Source organism: Agelaius tricolor, unplaced genomic scaffold (assembly GCF_023055355.1).
Source record: "Agelaius tricolor isolate 1412-34295 unplaced genomic scaffold, bAgeTri1.0.p SCAF_1, whole genome shotgun sequence".
Classification (NCBI taxonomy): Eukaryota; Metazoa; Chordata; class Aves; order Passeriformes; family Icteridae; genus Agelaius; species Agelaius tricolor.
The window spans coordinates 29,794,347-29,817,695 of record NW_027269261.1 but is presented as its reverse complement, the minus strand read 5'-3'; the positions used below and the strand labels follow the sequence as shown (position 1 = coordinate 29,817,695).

General features: G+C 41.9%; 1 protein-coding gene across 3 annotated transcripts in view; it reads left to right on the top strand.

Annotated features, from left to right (window-relative positions):
- The window catches only part of DAAM2 (dishevelled associated activator of morphogenesis 2), a 209,273-nt gene that overhangs the window by 178,874 nt on the left and 7,050 nt on the right, over positions 1-23,349 (top strand). For all 3 annotated transcript variants that reach the window (XM_071428219.1, XM_071428227.1, XM_071428211.1), the window contains 8 exons: positions 4,049-4,133; positions 5,631-5,737; positions 6,439-6,527; positions 7,287-7,455; positions 9,246-9,353; positions 10,763-10,823; positions 14,383-14,514; positions 22,718-22,888. In XM_071428219.1, the coding sequence (XP_071284320.1) occupies positions 4,049-4,133; positions 5,631-5,737; positions 6,439-6,527; positions 7,287-7,455; positions 9,246-9,353; positions 10,763-10,823; positions 14,383-14,514; positions 22,718-22,888 (922 nt within the window). The remainder of the gene's footprint in view (positions 1-4,048; positions 4,134-5,630; positions 5,738-6,438; positions 6,528-7,286; positions 7,456-9,245; positions 9,354-10,762; positions 10,824-14,382; positions 14,515-22,717; positions 22,889-23,349) is intronic.

Here is a 23,349-nt window from a genome sequence, read left to right as displayed (position 1 = left end):
TTTGGAGAGCTCAGGAGTTAGACAAGGCTTCTGTCTCAGTCACAAAGTTTGGCAATGAATTGCCTGTGTGAAATGACTTTGTGGAGATGGAGTATTCTGCAGTCACTAAAGCTAAGATTTGGGTGAGCTGTACAAACTGGCCTTAGGACGTAGCTAAGTATCAATCAGTGCCTGTCACTGTCACAGGTACTATATTGGCATCTGTTGGGGACACCATATTTCAGCAAGAGGTATAAAATGTCCTTGATACGTGATAATCAGTCCTCTTCTCCAAGGTAAAAGGAACAGTGGGTCTGTGATCCATGTGGTATGGGAACTTAACATAGCTGAAAAAAACCTCAATTTCTCTGTTAGTGGGAAAGTATGGTTCCTTCTCAAAAGCTAGGAAAGATCCAAAGAACAAGCCCATGATGTAACTCACTTTTTCCTTGGAGGGGGAGATGGTTAGTGAGTGACAAGCATTTTGCTTTGATTCATGGGAGGGAGAAAGAGAGGGGGGAGGTTACTGTGAGTTAAATCAATGGGTATATTTAAGGAGAAAAAATGAGCGAGCACTGGGTGTCTGTAAGGGAAGTTGATGTAAAACTGCAACATGTCTCCCAGGCATGTTCTGAGTCAGGCTGCCGGCGTTCTCCAAGAGGACGAAACAATAAACCACTTGATGTCTGCAAGTGAAGCTGGTGTTAAATCAGTCGAGGTGTCCTGGGGAGATTAGTGATGAATTACTCTGCAGAGTCAATAGAGATTATTTATGATGCCGGAGGGGATAGAGGGAGGCAGGCTAAGTACCATATCAGAAGTTATTTGGTACTTGTTGAGCTTTAACATTGCTTGAAGATGACTCAAGCAGTTGGACTTCCATATACTGCCACCAGATGTATGGGTGAGGGAAGAAGGAGGGAGTATTTTCAGTAAAGATCCTTTTCCTTCCTCATCTGGCCAGTGTCAGGCTCCTGTTGAACAAAAACAGGCAGTATGTGTGCTATGAGTGAATGTGCTGCAGCTGAGCAAAGGGGCACTGTATTTTGTTCTGGTCACATTTACTTCCTATGTCATGATTGCAGGATACGTGATTTCGAGAAGGGTAAGGCAGAGGGAATACAGCTTGAATTGTATGCTGTTCCAAATTGAGTTACCTCCAGCAGCTGGAGGAAGAGTGCCTGGATCTGCAAAGCTTGTAAGAAAGTCATTGCAGCTTTCCAATAGATACCAAAATTTAATTTCTGTAGTGTAAGTTTTTGGGCCATAATTGCACTTTAATTTTGCTCTCTCATATGAGTTTTAGGCTCTGAGGGATGCCTCTTTTCAGTTTTAAATGGAAAGATTTTATGCATCTGCTTTAGGTTCTTCTTTAATCAGTTCACCTGCTTCTGTTTAAAAGGAGAACATCTGTTTCACATTACTGCTGGCCATCTTTAAGATCTGCTACATGGCTGGGCACGAGTTTTGAAAATACAAGAATCACTTGATTAACAATTCTTTGGCTGCTTATTCAGACAGTTTGTAAATGGGAAGATCTGTGTTTTGTGTCACTGTTGCTTTTGAAAGGCATCCTGTCCCAGAAGAAGAACAAGCCCATTTTGGAAGAGTAAGATTGTTCTGCTGTAAATCCTTCCGTACTAGTAATTAGATTGGTAATAATCTAGGATGCACACCTGCAGGCACCATGACCCTGTTGCAGTCCTGTAAATGACCAAGTTAAACTGCTTCTCAGCAGGGGACTGGCAAGCTTTCTGCTTTTCTCTGCTGTGGGCTAAACCGTTCAAACCAGATGTTTTTCTGCTGATGGCTGGCGGAGCACAGAATCATCCAAGAAATCAAAGTGTTGGTATAACTCTCTGTCCTTGGGGCTCTCAATTATTTTTGAACAGAAGATGTTTTCAAGTGTATTTAATGCTGATGAATGGCAGCAAACAGAAGAGCTTGGAATCCTTGGGCTTCTGGACAGAGCAGCAAGATCAGTGGTAATATATGCAACACCGTTGTGTTGCTGTACCTCAAACCTGTTTATTTGGTCCTGTTTACTGCATCCCCAAACACACACAGAGGTACTTCCACTGTGTAATGGGTGGTCAGTGAGTAATTGCTCAAGTTACTTGCATGGAAAACATGTGAAAATGCACCCTCATTCTTTGTAAACTCTGTGAAAGTAGCAACAAAACCCCTCCACCCTGGTGTTAATGGGTTGCTTTATTTCATTCCCTCTCACAGACTGTGTGCCTGTGTTACAAGACTCATCTGCAGACTGCAGATTCTGAAAAATGCAAAGGTGCTCTCTAAAGGAAGAATAATCAACAAAATGTAGCACTTTAAAAACTTCAGGCACTGAATTGTTTGGGCATGTGCGTATGTGTCTCCTAGGGACCAGGCCCACAGCCACCAGTTTTAGCCCTTCTGTGGCCACAGTGTTTGATCGGAGTCACATAGCTGTGGACTTTACAATTCACTGTTTAAGCCAAAAGTATGCCTTCCACTTTCTAATTGAGGCTGTAGAGTTTTGTGCAGAACCTCATGTACTTAGGTTTGGTTTTTTCATCCAGGGTCAAACTAATGACCTGAAATAAAAAGTTTCCAACCTTTCCATTGTAAAACTATTAATCCTTATATCTCATCTGAGCATGAGATTATGAAGCTTTTCTGGAAATTCAGTTCTTTATCTTGCTTAGCTGGTATCAGTTTTCCCTCCTTGTGGAAAGATTACATGATGACCAACTTTGAACACAATAAGAGGAATTAGTTCAGAGATGTAATACTTACAGGATTTCAAATGTCAGTTGATTCATATTTTAGTTTCCAGCTGTTGGTTATATTGGGCAATATTAAAATATTTTAAGTGTCTTATATTTAGTAATATTTCCTGTCTATAAAAAAAAAGCTTTTTCTTTTGCTTTTACCATATTTTTCCAAAAATGTGATTCTATCCAAGTGCTAATGGCAATATGAAATTTCAACATGGAACTTCTTAGCACTGAAGATTAAAACATTTGCTTCATGCATCAGCCTGTCTCTTATTTATATTTGCATTTTCTCTTTCTACTATTAATTAATTGATAGTAGAAAGTCCATGAAGACTGTAGACTTCACTCTTCAAATATTTCTTTTTACACTCTACTGTTTAAGTCCCAAAACTGAGATTTTCTTGTGAATGGCTTTTCCTTTATGGTTCACTTCAGTATTTCCTACTCTCCTGAAATGACTGAGTATCATGGGTTGGGGTTGGTGCATTTCTTTGTTGACATCTGCTCTGGGAACAACCAAGTTCATTTCAGGTATCCATCAAGCAACATCTTGGTAATGACAAATTTTGATGACTCCTGATCTGTCCTGGATTTTGAGTGGAGACCTTGAGACTTCTTTTCTTTATTGATTCTGTGTTCAGTTGTAGCTGGTGGCTCCTAGTCATTGTACACAGATTGACAGGAGTAGGTGGTAAGGAGAGTGTGATCTTAGTACCTCAGATAACATTAAAAAGCTCTTGTTTTCAGAGCTTGTTTCACAATATGAAACATGGTTTTGCAGATGCTGTCTGTTCCTATGTCATCTGTCATTGCTGACAGAGTGAATTTACCTGGCACAAGCAGTTTTCTTGCAAGAAAACTCTTTCTCAGTAAGGGAGTTTTCAGTCCCATTATTTGTTACTCTGGGAGATGCTTTAATATTCACAAGTCAGGATGTTACATGAGCTCACAGTTAGAAGTCACATGGGCATGAGGGGTTTTATTATAGCAAAAGAACTTAATAAGGGAGGTGTCTGGTATGGGGGAGCTTGGAAGTACTTTTGAGCTATGAGGACTTGGTTGTTACTAATCTCCATCTGATTTTTGATGTTTGATTAGCTGAAGAGGATAAAAATATATTATCCATAAAACCTCTGTGTTTAGAACTGATTTATTCCTCTTTCTGAATATTCTAGAATAGCAATGTCACAGTAGAGCTTGCTGTGGTTGCTTCATGCCTGTTTAGTGCAGTGTTTCAGGCTTCCTACTTTCTGAATTGTCAGAGTCACTTAAGCTTTGCACTAATGGCACAATGCTGATACTTTTGAAAGGTTGAAGCTGTCTAATGAAGAAATCAGACAAGCAATCTTGAAGATGGATGAACAAGAAGACCTAGCAAAAGATATGCTTGAGCAGGTGAGAAAGACTAAAGTTGGGTATAACTTATTTTTAGGTCCTTCACTGCCTTTCTCAAGTGGATGTGTGTACTGGCACTGCTGTTTTTCTGCAGATGAGAACTTGGCTCTTTCATGTCAGTGGAGCTGCACAGGAGAGCATGCGAAAAGTATTTTCCCCGATGTTGTTGTGTATACCTCTGTCATGTAACCGTTTCTCTTCTTGGTGCAAAATTTGCATGATTATAGGTGGTATGAGGTTTCTTTTTAGGTCCTCTCTTTTCCATAATTTTTCCTATCTCTACTTTTTCCTACTGAGTATTTATTGTTGCTGTTGTTTTCCTTTTCTCTTTTCTTTTTCTTCATCTCCCTTCTTTATCTGCCTTTTCTATTGGGAAGTGTCAGGAACCAGGCTATGTAGGTCAATGATTAGAGCCAGGACAAGAAGGAATCACATTAGAAGGGGGGGGCAGGTACTTCCATCACCAGCACCTGGTTGGCTGTATAACTTGTGAGGAAGAACCCCCCTCAATTACACCACCATTGCCCAATTTCCATTTATAGAAGGTGACAGATGATGCTTTGACCAAAGAGGCATGTGATAAAGTTCCTTAGGAGTGTGCAAAACATTATAATTATGAACTGTCTAATAAATGTGATTCCTTCTTTCTGGGCAGTTAGTGTTTAATCATGAACCAAAAGCTTTTCCATTTTGGAAGTTTATAGCCTACTTGTCATGTTCTCTGAATAACCACAGCTGCTCCAGAAGTCACTGCAAGCTCCTGATGCTCCACACCTTTGAATATCACATATTTGCAGAGTGCAATAAAGTATTAATAAGCGGTAAAAGGCATATGCCTTGTGAGTGGTTTTTGTGGGTGTGAGCTGAGGCTGTGTGCAGGACAGTATTTGTAACCATACTAAAGCACAGCTACCACCAGTTCTGTCAAAAGTCTGTCCAAGTATGAGCTTTTAAGGTCAGCATATGAATAGCAGCCAGTGTCAGACGCATATCCAGTTGTTTGGTTATTGTTTATTGTTTCAGCAGTGGAGGGCATACCCGAGAGAGATAGATGAGGCTTTGTGTGTACGATAGGCACGATGGGTACTTCACTCTGTTTGGGACACATCCTGCTCTTGTTTGCACCAATCTAAACTCCAAGTAGTGCTGTGGGAATCAAGTTCTCTCTGTACTTCCCCTTGGGTAAGTAGCAGTAGCAGTTGGCCTTTAGGATTTTGAAATGGGAAATTCCCCATAGAATTAAAAATTAATCTTAATGGGGTCAGTGAAGGATAAAGACAGAACAGCAAGCAAAGGTTTAGAAGAGGTCAGTTTTGTAGACACAGCTGCACTTTTTTGAAGTTATGGTCACACGGCTGAGTCAATGTAATGCTTCCCAGTGGTAGCAGAGAAATCTGAGGGCTCTCACTACACCAGGGTTTGTTTGTGCTCCTCTGTCCCCCTCTCATTTTCCTTGGATCTCACATCTCAGTGTTTGGTTTGTGTCTCTCACTCTAGCTACTGAAGTTTGTTCCTGAAAAGAGCGATACTGACCTGTTGGAGGAGCACAAACACGAAATCGAGCGCATGGCCCGGGCGGATCGTTTCCTCTTTGAAATGAGCAGGTCTGTTTGGTACATTACAGGAGAGTGCACACAGGACTTCTTGGAAGCAGCTGTAATTGTTATTGAAAATGGATCATCTGGCACTGCGGGGGAATGTGCAAGGTTGTGGGCCAGCATTATACCCTGTGTTTGCCAGAAGCCTGTGAATGTTACAAATATTTCTGTTCATGACACAAACTTTATTGACAAGAAGCACTCTCTGTGCATAAGGGCCTGTGCCCTGACAACAAGCAGAAATCTGCCTCCTCTGCCTAAATTTGTTCACAAAAAGGAATGCAGATACAAGTGTCAGATGTAGTGTAGCCAGGGGTCAGGATTTCATATAGATCCCTTTTTCTGTTAAGCTATCTCATCTCCTTATCCTCTGACCCTCTTTCTTGTTCCGACTTTGCTACACCCCTGATGAGGATTGACATTTTGTTCTGCTAATGGAGGTGTGGCTGGCATCTCCCATGACTACATTTTAAATATAGTGGGAATTCTTCCAGCTCCTTTTCAGTTGAGAGCAAAACGGGACTTGAGGTCCACCATTTTCATAACAAGGTTGATTGTGTAGTGTTATCTGTTTGAACTATGTCCATAATCCTATGCCTTGGCTTCATGGTACTAAACATCCAACCATTAGATTATGTGGGGAGCATACTGGCCCTGGAATTCAAGAGTTCCAGTTCAGTGTTGGCTTTCCTCTGCCCTTCATGCAGGATTGACCACTACCAGCAGCGGCTGCAAGCATTATTCTTTAAGAAGAAGTTTCCAGAGAGGCTGGCAGAAGCAAAACCAAAAGTGGAAGGTATGGTTAATATAGCTCTTTCTAAGAGTTGGGCAGAGAGGTAGGGAAGGTCAAGAGGGGCTTGTCTTCAAAGGAGATGCAGTTACATGCATGCTGTGTTTGTAAAGCCAGTGAGCCCAAGGCATGTCGTATCCTAAGAAATAAGTTCAGTCTGACACTCTTCTTTCTCACCCATTGACTTTATTAAGTCTGTTCCATGGTTGTTACACTGTAAATATGACCTGACAAATATGACAGTGTGCTGTCAGCCTGTGCTGAGCTGCCAAAAACTTTCATAGCCTTTCTGTACAGGTCAGTTTTCCCTTCTCGCCCTCAAGTCCTTGCATCTTCTCTCTTTAAAGGGCACTTAGAATAGATACTTCAGGACACTGATGATCTGGGAACGTGTAACCTAGAAGCAGGGGAGGTGTATGGTTTCTGTACCACATCCATGGTTATTGCAGAGAAGAAGTGAGTGTATTCTACTCTACATTTTCAGAAGAGCTCAAGCCTTCCCTCTGTTCTCACTGGCTATGCTTTTAGAGTGTGAGGTAACAGCCTTGGTCCCATGTTGAGAGGAGCTTCCTACAAGTTCAGTGTAGTGCATTTTCCTTCCAGTTGCCTTCATTCTGGGGTTGTGTGGGTGCAGGAAGGACAGCACCCAGACAGAGTTGCAGCAGTTGTTGTGCAAATGCTATTCAGGGTATTTCAAATTATGGGCCCCAGCATGTTAAAAACAGCCACTGTGCAATAACAGCTTCTTTTTTCTCTCTCTTCAAGCCATTCTTCTGGCATCCAAAGAACTCATCCGAAGCAAGCGTTTGAGGCAACTCTTGGAGGTAGTTCTTGCCTTTGGGAATTACATGAACAAGGGCCAAAGGGGAAGCGCTTATGGCTTCAAAGTCTCCAGCCTGAACAAAATTGCGGACACCAAATCCAGCATAGACAGGTGGGGTGAAAGGCCATAAATATGTTGGTAACTGTGCTGCTCTATCTATTAGCATAGTAGGGAAAATGGGTTTTTGTTCGCTTTTTGCTCTGTAGAAAATTGAAAATCATGTCTTATTTGGCATTTGAGTAGTGCTTTTCACTCTTAAAGATTCTGCAGCAATTAAGACCAGCTATTAACACAGCAACCAAATTCTGCTGTTTCTCTGGATTGTGCACATCTCATTTGGAGTGTGTTTCTGCAACCTTATGCATAGATGACAAAATGTATTTCACAAAAACTGAAATAAGTTTAGGGAGGAGAAGGATTTCTGTGGAATTTTCTCTTTCTACCAAAGTTTTATGGCCATAGTCTTGCAAAAATAGAAAACATGAAAAAAAACTTTTGAGCAAAAGTTTATGTCTCCTGTGAAACATGGTGTATATTTCTGAGGCAGGACTGTCACAAACATTTTCTCTATGTATACCACTAATGAAACCATAAGGCATAGCTCAGAGAGACTGATCCTGGCTGTATCTAGGGCAGATAAGGAAAACAGCTGGTTTTGGAATGTGGAGTTTACTGTTCAATTACATGGACTGCAGGTCTTTATAGTCACTCTGTGTTTTGCCCCATATCCCCATACTGGTTCTGGAAATTAATCCAGCTGAGACTGGGTAGAGAATATGACTTTTCAACTACAGCAGCACTAAGGTTTTCCTTGGAGAAAGGAAACTCCTTGGAGTAAGAACCTTGCAGGTTCTTACTAACTTGCACCTTCCTTGAATTTTAAGACCTGCTGAGACCATAGTTGTGGTTAAATTACTTCAGGCTGTGACAGAATGAATGATGGCAGTAAAATATCATAAGAAATTCATCCCTACCTAATAGAGTTTGAACTAACAGAGTACTGTTCTGACTACCAAAATGTCCTTTTCTGTGTTCCAAGGCTAACAGTTGTATAGCAAATGTTGAACTCTTTTTTGCCTTAATGTAGCTTGACTTAATTTTTCCATGTATTAGATGTCCTGTGCAGATTCTGTTCCCTCACCAGTTTCCCAGCTCCAAGGCTCCAGTCTGAGTGAAACAGTGGCCATCTGCTATCTTCCCTGTCAGTTAACCACATAACACCCACCCAAAGTAGCTGTTATGGCTGTCTGTTCTCTTTACATGCAGAATTTCTTGTTTACTTTACAAATTTCCTTAAACCCTCTCCTGCATCCTTCATACTACTCAATCCCATCTGCTCCTACTTGGGCTGCCATTGGTTTTATGTTAGTACACATAAGCTCAGCTGTTTCATTACTGCTGTAGTTTTTTTGCAGCTTTTCCAATCTTCAAGAGCTTTTCTCTCTTCTTGATCAACTCTGGGGTTTTTTTCTCCACATTTCCTCTGAGGACAGCTTGCTTCTCCCTTAAAAGTTAATGTCCCTTTAGTACTATTAGTTGTTTATTCTCTGAAGTATCTGGTGACAAATATTATACTGTGTTATGCAATTTTCTTTTCTATTACACCATCTACATACATGGATGGAAGCATGCTGGTGGTCCCAGAATAAATTAGGATACATTATATTGCTTGAGGTTTTAGGAAGGATGGTTCATAAAGGACTAATCCATTTCAATCCTTTGCACTTTTCTTTCAGTAGCACAGCTGCTAAGTGCTGACACATTGTTTATTTTGTTCAAACAAACACATTTCCTCCCCAAATATTTTTCACTGATTTGTCACAATCCTTTCACTATCCTTTCTTTCTTGTGACCATCTTCCTTCTCATTTCTACCTTTTGTTTTTATTTTGTTTTCTTTAGGAACATTACACTCTTGCACTACCTAATTATGATCTTTGAAAAGAATTATCCAGATATCCTAGATATCCAGTCTGAGTTGCAGCATCTTCCAGAAGCAGCAAAAGTCAAGTAAGTCCAGTGCTATTACTTCTCAGAGCTGAAGTTCCCAGCGATTTCTGTTAACTTAGTTATCATAATTTTTTTTAACTTCTGTTTTCCAAACCCATGGCCAGCCTTACAATTGTAATGCCTTTGTTGTACATAACTGAATTGATAGCTTTACTTAGATTTTCCTGTATTTACTTTATTTCTGAATCAGACTTTCTAACTAGGCTGGCTGTTGCTTGTGATTCACTCACCATATTCTATGGCTGTTCATCTAAGTGTGCTATTTTTTCTGGGTAATTGCAGGTTTGTTTCTAAGATAGGGTCAGTTAGGCACAGAGGCTACAGTAAATCTTTTTCAGGACAATTCAGTTCAAACTTTTGCACACATCAATCTTGCACAGAAATATGGAAAGCATCATACTTTTGCAAAAAAGTCAATGGTCCATTTCTGGAAGTGTTTGTGAAAAATGACTACAGAAGCCAGCCCCAAAAATACAAACTTTTTTTTCTCTTTCCAAATCACTGCTCAAAAAATATTATGCATAATATTTACCCACACATGATTCTTCGTGTAAGGAACTAGTCAATAAATGAAAGACAAGTGAAAAATTAATGTATTTTCACACTTAAAAGGCATTAATTAAAGCTTTAGTGGTGTTTTTGAGACGTTAGCTACTGCTCCCCAAATATTTGGAGGGGATGCCTGCTGACTCACAAATAGGTGCTCACTAGTTATCTGGAATTAAAGACTTATTTTTCTCACAAGTCCTAGAAAAAAAAGAAACATTTATATATGATGAGCAGGCATTCAGTGTAACATTTGTGCCTAGGGAAGCATGTATGAACATTAACAGTACGTTTCTATGCTCAGTTACAGTGTAAGCTGGCCCAGACTACCATATGGTAGAAGTGCAGATGGAAAAAACTAAGTTTGAACTGGGAGGGAGAAAAAAAAAAATCACATGTAATTGTACTGCTAATGGGATTTAGTAGTTATGTGGTGTAAGAATCATATGTAGAGATAATGTGAGACTGCAGTGATGTGTGTGCTGAAGCTGTGCTCCTTGCTGGTGTGTCAGCTGATCTCTGCAAGCTGGCTGTGGGGCGTACGCTCCTGGCTGAAGGGTCAGGCACAGCTTGCAGGGCAGATGTTCTGAGGGCAGCCTCCCCCTTCCTTCCCAGGAAAATCCCAGTTTTCCGTGTGACCACAGGCAAGCAGGGTCTGCCTCCTTTTACATCTTACTTACAAAAAGTAGCACAGAGCATCAACAGATCCCCCTCCCCTCGTTCCCAGTCATCTGGCGTGGCTGGTGCCAGAGGCCGGATCCCAGACGTGATGGGCCAGTGGTCTGTGCTGCTGCACAGTTCCTGTACCCCTGAGTAACACTGCTCTTTTTGTTTTATCTGCTCTGCCTCTGTCTCCTGTGCAGCCTGGTAGAGCTGGAGAAGGAAGTCAACAACATAAAGACAGGATTGAAAGCTGTTGAAACTGTAAGTATCTGAAGGTTTCCAAAGTGCCACAATTACAATATCTCTCTCAGAATCAGGGGCAGTATATATTTTATGATAAGATAAAGTGGGCTTTCTTTTTTCATTCCTTTCCATTCCATTCCAGAATGCATTAACCAAGAAAAAACAAATAAAAGCTTCTCATGTGGAGCTCCTGCTGATGATCTTAGCAGAGTTAAGGCTAATGAAAAGCTTGTTTGATCTCAACCTGGAAAGTAAAAGGACAGTTTGAAAAGTGGCATGGACTGAAAGAAGAAATAAAATTCATACTCTTTCTTACTGAGGGATGGATGTCTGCTGAGCAAGTGTTTCACATGGCTCTTGGAATAGTAGTAAGCAGGTAGTGCTCTGTTATATGCAACCCTATCTTCTACCCTAAGCACACCTTGGGAAGGCAAAGGGAAGGATAGAAACTAGTTAAAAATGAAGCAGCTGAGCTGGCAAGCAAAGCAACATTACTGCTGCTAATGAAAGCTAGTTGTTGAAAATTGCATTGGGTGATTTCTGTGCAAGGATTACCTGTTTACAAGGGATTAACACAGGACCCTCCAGTCCTTCTCATTCACATGAAACAAGGCAGTGATGAGTTCCTTTTTCTTTCATGTGATCTGAATTTGCTTTTGCCTCTGCGATAGAGGAAGGTATCTTTGTCCTGTCAGTGGCCCCCAGGCTGTCTGGCTGTTGCCAGCAGTTCATTGTGTAATTAACCAGTGATCCTCCTGTGAAGAAAAACCCCCAAACTTTCCCAAGCTTATTTCTGGATTGTTGGGGTAAAGGAAAATGCAGCAATGAGAAGAAATACTGCTCCATACATGGAGTACAGTGTTTGGGAATTAAAAGAACCTGTAAAGGGAAGGCTGACATGGAGTTCATGACATGAAGAGAGGCCCAGTTTTTGGCTGGGACAGACAATTCCCCCGCTTTGAAATGTGAGTAGCTAAGTCTGTTTTGCTTTCTTTCATGAGATTATTTGTCCTTTTGCCTTGACAGCTGATTTTTCTTCTCTTTTCTATACATGGGTTCCATGGGCAATCTCTCCTTCCCATACAATCACCATCTTCCTGCCTCAGTCTTCTTCCTGCCATGGTATTTTCTTCTGAGGCTGCCAGCACCTCCCGGTCTGCTTGCTCAGTCCGTGGTTTTCTGGCGTGTAAAAAGCAGCACTGTAGCAACAATAGAAGATCACTGTCAGGTGGAAGGGGGAGGAGGGGAAGGTGTGATTCTTGATTTTCTTCCAGTGTGTTCTCACCACAGCTTTGGCTCCAGTGACTGGTGTTTCTTCAAGGCCCCTTAAGAATAGAAAGCTAAAAATAGTTTCACAGTCAGATGTTCTTAAAGGTACTACGAACCATTTGGCTTCCTGGATTTGCAGCTCACTTCTATGTAAAAATAAGATGCATTCATTTTCAAGACATTCATACAGCTGTTGCCTTTGTGTAGGATGCTTCCAGAAGGACAGATAAGTAATGGAAGGGAACTTTGTCATCAGAGCCCTTCTCTCACACAGCAAGAAGATCATAACCACCACTTGAGAAATTACTACCATGGCTGAATTATTTCATCCCTCTAGAGAACCCAGCCCACCAGGGCCAGTTCCAGCCTCTGTTGTGCTACTATGATTAGCAGAGATCATTTCTAGAAGATTTAGAGGAATTTATTTTTCTGTGGTGTCACTCTCTGGCTGATTACATAGTCATACTGGTTGCTTGTGTAGATTTAAAGCTTTCTTGCATTTTGAGGTAATTATTCTGCAGGGAAGAACTGAATTTGAAATTGAAGAGCAGACCACCTAATCTTGATTTTACTTTGAAAAACCCTGCTTTCAAGTAACAGTCCCAAATGCCATAGCTTTCAACAGAGAGGAAGAAGACAGAATTGTTATACTCACCTGCCAGAGAAAGGGGGAAGGAGAGAGTGGAGCAACTTTCAGCTAAAATAAGCTTCAAAATTAGAATGAAATTAGAATGAGAGTGACTGAAAAAGAAATCTTAGAAGCATGTGAAGTTATATTTCTTGTATTTGTAAGATTCATTTAAAAGTGATTGTAACATAGACAAAATTCACTGCAAAATGATGTACTGAGCAGTGCTCCCAGGGCTGTCCCTTGTGATCTGTTAGGAAACCAGGAGAAGAGAATTTAATGCAAAGCAGGGGAAGTAGTACTTCTTTATTGTGGGCTTTCTCTGGCCACCTTCACATTGCCTTTCCTGCCCCTTCTCTCCTCTGTGGTCTTTCCTTGTGGTGGTTGCATTCTTTTTCCAACTCACACCAGACCAAAAGATATATCATGTCAGATTTTAGGTTGTTGATGGCCAAAGTAGTTCTTGGCATTCAGCAGCACTGTGTGGAGCAAATCCCAAGGTGTTTCTCAGCATAGGTGCTTATAAACCTACCCATTCAGCTCTGTGAACTACTATTTTGATGAGCAGTAACAGAGAGCACCCAACATGCATGGAGCTAGAGCTGCAGCCAGCACAAAAGTATTTTTTTCCAAAGGGAACAGAGGGTCAGATCGTAACTTGACCTGCTGCTTCATGCTGCTTTCCCTACAGAGAAAGTCAGGCTTTATCATTCCCACTGATTATTCAGCCGAGAATAAAGATGAGGCCCAGATTACAATTTGATTGTCCCCATGAGACTCTCAACAGCACACAAGCCAAGCACAGGCATGAGAGACATCCAGTCTCACTATAAATTAGCTAGTTTCAGGAGGTCTGTAGCTCTCTCCATGTTTCAAGCATGATGATTAAAGTCAGGGAAGAGATAGCTATGGGTAATCTTGGCTTAAAACTAAAAAACTTGAGCCAGAAAGAATCTTGCAATCATATTTTTTTCTTTTGGTAGGTAGCAGACAAATAGGTCATTGTTTCCTATGGTTTTATGTATTCTTTTTACTTTTACCATGACTCTTCTTTGCACAATAGCCCCAGTTTCTAACTGTCACTTTTATGGCATCCAAGATAATGCTTAGGATGCTAACAAATGTTGCACCTGGCATCTGTCTTCTTGTCCTTCAGTGGAAGAACCAATTCTGATGTCTTTTTTGCTGTTCACCTGCTGCTTTTCAGAGAAATAAAGAGCAGATCTAGAACACATTTTCCCAAGTATACAGCATTTTGATTGACCATGGGAAGAGACAGTGGAACAAAATTCACTATTAAAAATCCTAAAGTCACTTGCCACACAAAGCTCTTTATCATTTGTCATTTTGCATAGGGAAAAAATGCAGCACTTCATGTAGTTGATGCTTAAATTATGAAACTGCTTTAGAAACTTAGCATGTTGATGGCTTTCTTGGGAATGGTTGTCATTTGAGGATAAATGAAACTGTAACCAGGACCTTCCTTCATCCCACCTTGACCTCCCCTCTCTCGCCTAAAAACTTCTGACTTAGTGAGAAAGTGGTTTCTAAGTTAGAGCTCTGGATGAATGTGGGAGCAGAGCCTGCTCTGCAGTGAGTGAAACGGATGGACTTTCCTGCTGCCTTCCTCATCACTGAGGAATCTTTGACACTTGCATGTCTCTATCTCTTCTCTTTCAGGAGCTGGATTATCAGAAGAGACGCATGCGAGAATCAGGGGACAGGTTTGTTCCTGTGATGAGCGATTTCATCACTGTGGCCAGTTTCAGCTTCTCAGAGTTAGAAGACCTTCTCAATGAAGCTAGAGACAAGGTAAGAATTCCTTTTGAAGTGAACAGAGTTTCATCAGCTCAGTCAAAATCCTGAATTAAAATGGAAACAGTGATTTAAGGTGATGGGACTGCCATGAAAACTTAATAGAGACTGAAAATTGTTCAGGATGAAGTTTCTTATTTTTTCTAATGTGGTGCATATCCATTTAGAACATATTTTAGGATTAAAAGAAGGATCATGCTCTTACCCACTTCTTTCTAATCTTTGCATTATTCTTGTGTGGCATAGAATTGTGGTGGCAGTATCCTGCATAACAGGATACCACACCTTGCCACAGTGTGGAAGGGAATGCCCTTTAAGCCAATGCTAAGAAAGGGGTCCTTTGTTAGTGATGGTGACTTCGCATCTTTTTACCTTCTCCGTCTGACTGCATTCCACCTTGCTCATTCATCTGGGGACATTTGTGCTTTGTCTCTTTCCTTTAAAAATGTACCTGGTAGTTTGGTGTCCTGGTTTCAGCTGGGATAGAGTTAATTTTCTTCTCAGCGGCTGGTACAGTGCTACACCAGCTATGCTTGATCTTTTCCACTTCTCTGTTACTGGGTGTATTTCAGTACAAAGATAGAAATCCCAAACGTGTGGTTTGTCTGAAGTTTTTGGTTTCTTCTTACACACCCAGAACCATGTGCATGTTTATTCTTCAGGTGCTGCTGCAATCATTTTGTCCTTTCACTGTCTGCCACCTCCATTACCAGACTGGTGCACCTAAGGAGGTGCTTGTTCTTTGCTGATGGCTGGAATCTGGCAGTAATCCCTCTGTCTCTCAGCTGAATGAGGAAGAATTTATGTGAAAAGATCATAAGCATATGAAAATGTTTAGAGAAGAGCAAGTTTTAAAGTAAATTATATGTAATGGCAAATCTGCCCTTGTTGGCTGGCATGTTAAAAGTGCTTGGCTATATGAAGCAAAGGGATTATTTCTTTTGGATTGAATTGTTTCCACTCTGGTGTCAGTCCTTTTAGTGTTAAAGGACCTATTGCATTACTAATGAAAGCTGTGCTGTTGGATCAGAAGGCCTTAGATTTTGAAAAGATAGGCTAAGGATCTTGACAGTAAGACTCCTCATTCATCCAGTTCCTCTGCAGTAGTGTTATTTTGTGATTCAAAAGCATTTCCTCACTGTGGAGATAAAGTTGGTAATAGTGACTTGCAGCTGCAAACGCCAGAGCCACCGGCTGTCAGTGAGGGCTGCCCTGGCAAACACCAGTGGGGCAGTAGCTGTTGCAACACTCAGAGGGCAAAGCTGGGCAGTCCAACACCACAAAAAAAAATCTGGGGAGAATAACATGACTAATTTTTTCATAGTATCATGGAATGGTTTGGATTGGAAGGGACCTTAAAGATCATCTAGTTCCAACCTCCTCACCCCAGCCATGGGCAGGGACACCTCCCACTAGGTTGGGTTGCTCAGAGCTCCCTCCAGCCTGGCTCTGAACACTTCCATTTTTCATTGTTGTCATATTGCTTGAGAAAATTCAAACTACTTCCAGTATAATAATGTTCACACCATACTGACTCTCTAAGCACAAAAAAATACTTTTTTTTTACTGTGACCCCACTAAATTTACTGAGAAAAACTTGGTTTTTCTCTTATGGTCTGGGGGCTTTTGTATTATGACTGGGTAAATTTTTCAATTTCATTATAGTTAAGCAGACATTTCTGGAAAGATATTCACTCTGTCCATGGCTTAGACTGCAAACTTTTGGTTTGGTGTTAAAGATGGTGGTGCTCCTTTCTTTTTGGCACACCAGGACAAAAACCCAATGCAGATTCTTTATAAGTTCAGTTGGGGGTTAAAAACCAGCAAGTGGTACATGTCCAGCACAGCAATGCAAGTTTCCTTGATCAGACACTTTCAGGAAAAATGCCATTCTTTTGCTTTAAAAATAACCAGAGAAACTCCCTGCAGACAGAGCAGTATGTCTGGAAGTTGTTGTACGCTTTTTTAGACATAGCCAACATAAAGCACTCAACATAAAGAGATGTTTTATTTTAATGACTATAACATGCTTAGGAAACGTTACTCTACCTTCTCCTCACACACCCTTGCTATGTTTGAACACACACCATTCCAACTTTTGCTCAACCTATGGCTTTGGTTCTTCCACTGGCAAAAAGCTGCTTTTGGATTCCAGTAAGGGAACTGTCTGTCCTAACCAGCGTTGAGCCATTTCTCATGTTTGCTTCATATTATTTTGGCCCTCTCTTCTTCCTCTTTTTCCTCTTTTCTTTCTTAAAAAAGGAAAAAAAAAAAAAAAAGGAAAATTTCAACAAACCAGATGTGCTTTGCAAAGCTTATAACATCTTCCAACCTCAGTGGGCTCTCTGTGCTTGTTGAATCACAAGCTTTTTTCTTACCATGGAAACATAATGGAACTAGACAATTAAAGGAAGAGAAGGACCAAGACATCTGATTATCCTGTGCTTTTTTTTGATTTCTCAAAGCAAAGAAAATTGAGCAAAAAAGGTAGTGGGGCAGGGAGGACTTTGAACAATATCCAAATGAACCTAGGAAGAGCTGGTCTGACTCACAGATTTATTAATAATAATGAAGCCCTAGTTTTAACAGCTGGAGTTGAATATCCTAAATTTAGATGTGGTTAATTGATTACCATGAGTTAATCAGAGCCATGTTTCCTCAGCTGGGATTTAAAACAATATAACTTATCTTTTCAAACTGGGGAAGTTTTATATTTTTCAAAACTTTTTCAATATTAGCAAAAGTAATTTCTTTAGTGATGGAAATAATCCATTACCAAGATGTGGTGCTGACCTTCTCAGCAGACAATATTTTTCACAGTCCCATGCAGTACCTTTTTGGCCTTTTTGCTTGAACAGAACCATTCAAAGTCCGTGGCCATGGGGAGGAAGTGATATTTTAAATTTAAAGGGCCAGGTTGTCAGATGCAGGCATCCATGTTTGCAGAGGAAGCCTTGTAACTGTACTTATCTTCATGCAGTAAACAGATGGCTCCGTTAAGAACTGATTAAAAACTTAGACCAACTCTCTAAACAGGCTTTCTAGCACAGCTGGTTCTTGTTCTTTTTGTGTTTTTCTCACTTTCAATACCACTTTATTAGGGAGTATATAGATTAGATCAAGGGATAATGTTTTCTGCCATTTCCCATAAACTGGAAGGTGGGGGCAGGAGAAAGTGAAACTCTGCCCTGGAATCCTTCACCAGTTTTTATGTGTTTGAACATATGAAAAATTGATTTTTTTTTTAACATAAGAAAGAAGAGGTTGAATTTTATTCATGAAAATTTTTTTCTGTTTCCTATGGGAAAGCAATGAAAATGCCCAAGCAGAGGAAGAGTAACCTCCTATGGTATGAATTTTGTTTTCCTACTTGGAAAAGGTGCCATTTGTCCTATATGAATCTTTACTATGTACTTAAATATTGACAGGTATGAACTTAGATCACTAGACTTCCTCAGAACTGTTCTGCTTTGTGCTTGGTTTATAACAAACCTGGTTTTAGGACACTTTGGATCTTGTTAGGAGTACAAAGTCTGCTTGGTCAGATATTGCCATCCCTGTGCTAAATGTCAAATTTAAGCCTGTCTGTAGAGATACTGTGAAGACTACTGCCTGGGCAAGGTGGGTAGGAAAAGCGTCTATTTCCAGTCTTTCTGATGACAGTTCCTCTCAAGCAAGGTGTGATGGAGAAAGGAGTTCAGAATCTGCACATACATTTAATAAGCTTAGCACCTAGAGTAACTGTTTTGAAGAACAGAAAGGCAGTGAAAGCTTGCTGAGTGAAAACCATTTAAGAAAATAGTCATTGATGGCTGAATGCTATGAAGCACAAAGAAATGCTGTAGTCCAAGTGCTAGTTATAGGCTGTGCGCTTCACTTATGCATTGTGGGGACTGGTGTCTTCTGTCAGCCCCTGCGGAAATGAATAAGGACATGAATAAGGAAATGAATATCAGGACAGAGACTGAGGATTCTACAAAAGACACCACTAGCCATTTGGTAAATAAATCCACACAGCTGTTGTACAGTAACTTAGAACTTCAGATGCTGCAGTGCAGGTTGGCATCTTACTTATGAGAAAAGTTTAAAGCACCTGTAGCTCAATGTAACTGTTAAACTCATGGGAGAATCCTTTAAGAGCATTTAGGCATAAGAAGAGCTGGGCCCAGCCCTGCCTGAAATTGGCAGGCCTCTTTCCATTAACTGATCTGTCCCATAAAGAGAAAAGGCATTTATTTGACCTGCCTCAGTACTGAATTGGTGTCTTCATAAGAGCACACTCAAGAGTACTTGTCTGAGGAATACAGTTCACGTTCCATGGCTGCATGGTATAATTCAGTTGTGTATTGGCTCTTCCCCCAACAGCAGACAGCACAGACAGCAGGAAATTTTTATCATGGCTGTTTGTCCTTCTCCTCATAGAGCCCCATTCCTGCTATTTCCAGAGGTCTTCTGCCACTGTTTAACATTTCATTGGCAAGCACAGCAGAGTTTGTGTGTGCTGCTGTCCCGCTTTCCCTCTCCTTGCTAAAATGGCTTTTTAAAATAAACAACTGTCTAAACGATTTGCTTTGGCAAGAGGATAAATTCAGTGGAAAGTTTGGCAGAGGAAGCAGAACTGGCACTGAGCTCGTGGACCTGTTATATCATGGAGCTTGGGGGCCCTTATGGTGCAGAAATGAATTTTTTAATAAAAAAAGATATACCATTCTGTGTTACAGTGGAAAACCTGCTGAAACACAGTTTTCCATTTTGCTTTTGCCCATGTCATCTGTCCCCAAATGACTTCAGGAATAAGCAAGTTTCAGCCCTTGTTCCACAATATTAGAGCACATCGCAAAATTCTGGGAAGCATTTTTCATGCATGAGGACTTAGCTACAGATTTCACAACTGTGCACAAAGCTGGTGCTGTTTGGCAGGGAACCTGCCCATGGAACAGTTAAGCGATCTCTACATGGTGACACAAATCCCATGACAGAGAGGGCTGGGATCCAGAGCACCTTCCTCTGTGCCACTCTGCCTCTTAATGCCCTGAGTGAGGCAGGCAGTGTGATTTTAGCCACTGTGGGCAGGTAGAAGCCTGGACTTTGTGACAGCATTCTGGGGGCTGTCTGTGGCAGCTCACTGCCCCTCATCCCAGCACTGGTGTTTGGAAAAGCACATGTGGTCACAGACCTAGAATTGCAGAGAAGTAGAAGAAGTAATAAAGCCAGAGGGGTCTGTTGTAGTTTAAACAGTGAAAAGACAGCATGTGTCTCTTTACAATAGTGCATTACATTAGTGCAGTTGTTGTACAGATGTGAACTGCTTTTGCCATTTGCTATATCAGATCAGTGGGGCGACACTTTCTGTTCTGTAACCAGTGGAGAACACAAAGCTCAGAAAGGAGGCATGAATTCCCAAGCCACATCATGGGCAGAGCTGGCAGCAGAAGCTGGATCTCCTGACTTGCCTTCCTCTGCTCAGTCAGCTTTTTTTCCAGAGAGGGTAGAGAAAGAAGGAGAGTGTTTATTTCAGTGAAGTCCAGATTTTTCCTTTTGTAGTTATTTTAGGTCATCCAGCTCACAGAGTTTTTGCTTTTTGTCTTTCACTGCATTACAAAAAGTGATTGTGACCTCCTAAGCTCTGTGTTACAGGGCACCAAAGACAGGCTGTTCTCAGCCTCCTTGCTGCTGCTTAGAGACTGCAACACCTTAGACTCATGAGTGTGTCTGGAAGGCTCCCAGGCTGCTGAGACTTTCCAGCACAGCAACACTGTTCCTCCTCGGAGTGGCAGTGGGGAGGCAGTGGCAAAAGCCCCTCTTGCCAGTGTGACACGAACTAGCTGGTCCTAGTAGTTGGGTGACAGGCCTTGTGCAGAACATTTGCAGACAACACCACCCTCTAAAGGAGACTTCTATGTATATAGGATTCAAGAGCTCCAGGCAAGGAACCTCTGCCTTTTCAACCTCCAGCTTCCTTAAGTGACTAGGAAACCCCTGTGGACATTCATGGACTCAAGCAGCTCATTTCTGTGTGCCCTCTCACTCACTTTTGCTGAGCACAGGAGGTACATGGGATGGAGGAGTGCATTGCAAGGTGCAACAGCCGTCTCCTGTGAGCTGCCCCTGACTTCAGGCTGTGCAGCAGTTGGACAAACCTTCCTTCTTGCTGGCAGCTCTAGTCACTGCTCTTAATTTATGCTTTACTTGCAATTTTCACAGGAGTTAATGACAAATTAGGTGGGAAGAGATTCTAGGTAGCACATGCCCTGTGAGCAATGAGCTTCAGGTGATCTGTGTGTTCAAGCAGTGGTGGCAATACCTGTGCTGAAGTCTTTCTCTGGCACTTTTCTGCCTCCCTGGCTGATTGTCACACTGAAGCAAGCAAGATGAGAAAATAGAGCATATGGAGATGCTTTATCTCCTTCTGTGGTATTTACAGCCTGTATGCTCTCTGCCAAAGAGCTGGTGCTGGTTCAGTGCGGGTTATTGTAGACTGCTGCACTTCCCCAATATTCAAAAAGCCTATGTGTGTATTATATACAGATGAAATTACAGAGAGGAGTGGGTAGAAGGTGTAGGTGTGCATACTTTAGGTATGTCTTCAGAGGCTTCAGAGAAAAGGAGTTAAACAGAGAAGTAATCTGTTGCTGTTTCTATGTGGTGTTTCCTTCAACTCCTGCCATGTTTGGTAGCTCAAAGCAATTTGCATTTCTTCCAACACTTTTTTTCCAAGATTCTTTGGGTTTCTTTGTTTGTTTCTGGCTGAGAACACAGCCTTTTTTAAGAAAGAAAAAAGAATCTATTGCTTCAAACTGCTTTGTGGGCCTGGCAGGGATAGCAGAGAAGGGGAGATGCTGAATCTCTCAGGCTGTGCCAGAAGGAAGTTGCTTTCTTTGGAGATTTCTTCCCCCTGCAGTTGACTGGGAGACATTGTTTATGCTTTACCTGGTACAGGGCTAGAGGGGTTTATAAGACCTGCTTCCAAATTCATTTTGTGCTGGGATCGGAGCCTGAACTGTTCTTACTGTCTTTTCCATTCTGCAAGAGCACTCACATAAGGAAAGGGAAACTGGCCTGTGTTAGTATGGGCTGAAAACATGCCTCAGAGAGCTTGAGGACAGTCCATAGCCTGGTTTGGTAAATGTTGAGGTTTGTAAGGATGCTCTGCTGCTCTGTGGTTGTGTGCTAAAGTGCAAGCAGGGAATGTGCCTCAGGGCACAAGTCCTGTCAGGAGTGTGTTCCTGGGGCTGCCTGCTGCAGCCCAGAGGAGTGTGAGGGTGGCTGGGCAATGGATGGATGTGTGTCCTTACACAGCACATACTGTACGTGTGTACATGCTGCTGACAGATTATATGTGCTTGCATTTGAGTGCATTTTGGTGAGCAATGAGACCTGCTTGGGAGTGTGAGAGTGCAAAGGAGAGAGTACAACTACTGCAGGACTGATGTCCAAGAGCCAGGGGTTGCTGTGAATTTACCATATCCCATCAGGACTGCCCTCTGACTGAAGTCCTGCCAGTTGGCTGCCTCCATATGTGTCCTGCAGCCTCAACATTTGCCTTCTAAAATAAAAACCACTTGTGATGTATTCACTGTCTTTTAAGTCTGCCTGGGAGCCCTGGCTGCTTTCCTTGCCCCTCTCTCATGCCTTGTCTGTCTGTAGTCTCCTCTCTCCTGGGTAACACCCTGACTCAGAGGACTCCAGAGAGAGGGATGACATTGCAGAAGGTTTCTGAGAGGACAGACTGTAGCTTTATTGCAAAAAACTTTTACCTCCAGGCATTTTAAAAGTGGATTTGAAGGGAAGATGGAAGGGAAAAGTATGGAATAAAACTACTTGTTTCCCCAGCTAGCTCACTGTCTTCCATGCCCTGGCTGTCCTGCAGCTGCAGCCAAGATGTGGCCACAGTGTCATCCTCTGAAATTACTCTGCTGCCCTCAGGAACTAAAGATCACTTTTTGTATCAGTTGACAGTTAGTGCTCTCCCAGCACTATTGCTGCATGTTGCCCAAAGGATATCCAGGAGACTCTTCAGGGATGGAGGCACCTGCCTTAAGGAGAGGCACTTCTGTTGTTGGGGGTAGTTTCTACTCTTGCCACATGAATACTCAGAGGGTATTGAATTACTTGGTGTGGTTACTCATAAGCTATCCTTGCTGTCTTCACCAAACTGCCTCCCTAATTATGGCTCTTGTGTTTTCTGCCCCCTTGACAGTATGCCAAAGCACTGAAGCATTTTGGAGAGACCGAGGGCAAGATGCAGCCAGATGAATTTTTTGGCATCTTCGACACTTTCTTACAGTCATTTGCAGAGGCCAAGCAAGATCTGGAGAATATGAGGAAGAAAAAGGAAGAGGAGGAGCGCAGGGCACGCATGGAGGCCATGGTGAGGATCTGGGCACAGGAAGATGTTTCCTTCCCTCACCTTTTCATGCCTTGAGAGAAATTCCAGTGCTCATGTCCTGTCACTGTTTTATGTTCTTCTCCCTGACACCTCTCTTTGGAATAATTCTGTTCTTATATATGACATTTTCCCTGCTGTCTGTTTTGTCAGCTCACGAGGGTGTACTGTTTGATTCCCAGATTACCTCCTTTTGGATTCAGATACCAAATCTAGCCCAGGCATTTTTGCCCTGGCACTTTGCAGGATGGGGTTGCCACCACCCCATGCCAGACTATCCTGCTTTTGGGCAGCAAGCAGAGAAGCCAGATTTCCTTCAGTCCTGCCAAGCTGGTCAGCTTCTAGTCAGACTCCATCATCATCTGCTGTGTGCCTGTCATCTGGCAGTGCACAGTGACACAGCAAATGCCCTGGCACCTGCTGCAGCCCCCACACTGGCAGTATTT